The sequence below is a fragment of the Piliocolobus tephrosceles genome, chromosome 21 (assembly GCF_002776525.5).
Source record: "Piliocolobus tephrosceles isolate RC106 chromosome 21, ASM277652v3, whole genome shotgun sequence".
Classification (NCBI taxonomy): Eukaryota; Metazoa; Chordata; class Mammalia; order Primates; family Cercopithecidae; genus Piliocolobus; species Piliocolobus tephrosceles.
Genome location: NC_045454.1, coordinates 30038632 through 30039986, shown reverse-complemented (window position 1 = coordinate 30039986; position 1355 = coordinate 30038632). Strand labels below are relative to the sequence as shown.

Sequence of the window (1355 nt, the reverse complement as noted above, 5' to 3'; positions counted from 1 at the left end):
GAGGGAGCCCCCGACGCGGCCACGCATTTCGGACAGGGATTCCCGGAGGGGGCCTGCAGGACAGGGGAAAACTTACCCAGCAGTGATCGAATCAAGTCCTGATTTTGGTGAAAACGGCTCGCGCAGAGAGGAGGTACCAGCTCAGAGGAGAGGAGAGCCTACCCGGACCGGCGGGGGACCGGGGGGAGTCTCCTTCCGGGCTTTTGGCACCAATGTAATGTAAATGAGGGAACTGAGCAAGAAGACACGAGGCAGATGAGAACAAAGACAGCCTTTATTGGGCTCGCGGGAGAGCTTCACATGTCCTCTAGTGGGAGGGCCGAGGTAGGCGGGGTTTGTAGGTATCAGCTTTCTTGAGGTAGGTTTCAACTTCTGGGGAATAACATGTCCAGGAGCTTGTGCAGAGTAGGGGTTCTTTGGCAGACGCGAGCTTTTTTCGCACAATGACAGTCTTAGCAGGAAGTGAAGGGCAGGCAGTCCTAACAAAGGGCCTGCCATGCCAGGTGATATCACCATGTTGGGTCTAGATTCCTGCCTAACAACTACAGTCCTCTTTATGTTCATATGTATGTCATCAAAATGAATACTCTTCACTTTAGAGGCTTATATTTTCTGAAAGATTTTTGACGTAATTGCATGCATAATGCTTTTATTAAGTATGAACTCTCTGATGTTGAGTGAGATGTGAACAGGAATTAATGGCTTTTTCACATTCTGTATATTTGACATTTTTATTTTCTAGTACAAATCCTTTCCTGTGCAATAAGGTGTGAGCATTGGTTACAAGTTTTGCCACATACTAAAAACACTTGTAGGTTTTTAGTATGAATTATCTTATGTACAATGAAGTGTGACAACTTTTAAAGGCTTTGTTACATTCTTCAGATTTCTAAGATTTCTCACCAGTATAATTTCTTTTATGTTTAGAAAACTTTGAGGTGTTTTCAAAATCACAGTTACATCTTTTAGGTTTGTAGAGTTTCTCACCAGTATGAATTTTCTTATGTGTAGTAAGGTGTGAGGACTGGTTAAAAGCTTTGCCACATTTTTCACATTGGTAGGGTTTCTCTCCAGTATGAATTCTCTTATGTCTAGTAAGCTGTGAGGACTGGTTAAAGGCTTTGCCACATTCTTCACATGTGTAGCGTTTCTCTCTAGTATGAATTTTCTTATGTTCAGTAAGTTTTGAGGATTGGTTAGAAATTTTGCCACATTTTTCACATTGGTAGGGTTTCTCTCCAGCATGAATGCTCTTATGTCTAGTAAGGTGTGAATTATTATTAAAAGCTTTGCCACATTCTTCACATTTGTAGGGCTTCTCTCCAGTATGAATCATCTTATGTGTAGTAAGGTGT

At 42.3% G+C, this 1355-nt stretch overlaps 1 protein-coding gene across 1 annotated transcript in view; it reads right to left on the bottom strand.

The window, feature by feature from the left end:
• Positions 1 to 280: 280 nt before the first annotated feature.
• Positions 281 to 1355, bottom strand: part of LOC111529535 (zinc finger protein 681-like) — a 17500-nt gene continuing 16425 nt past the window's right edge. The window contains exon 4 of the mRNA XM_026448861.1: positions 281 to 1355. This exon is cut by the window's right edge and continues 1399 nt beyond it. Coding sequence (XP_026304646.1) covers positions 890 to 1355 — 466 coding nt within the window. The 3' untranslated portion in view covers positions 281 to 889.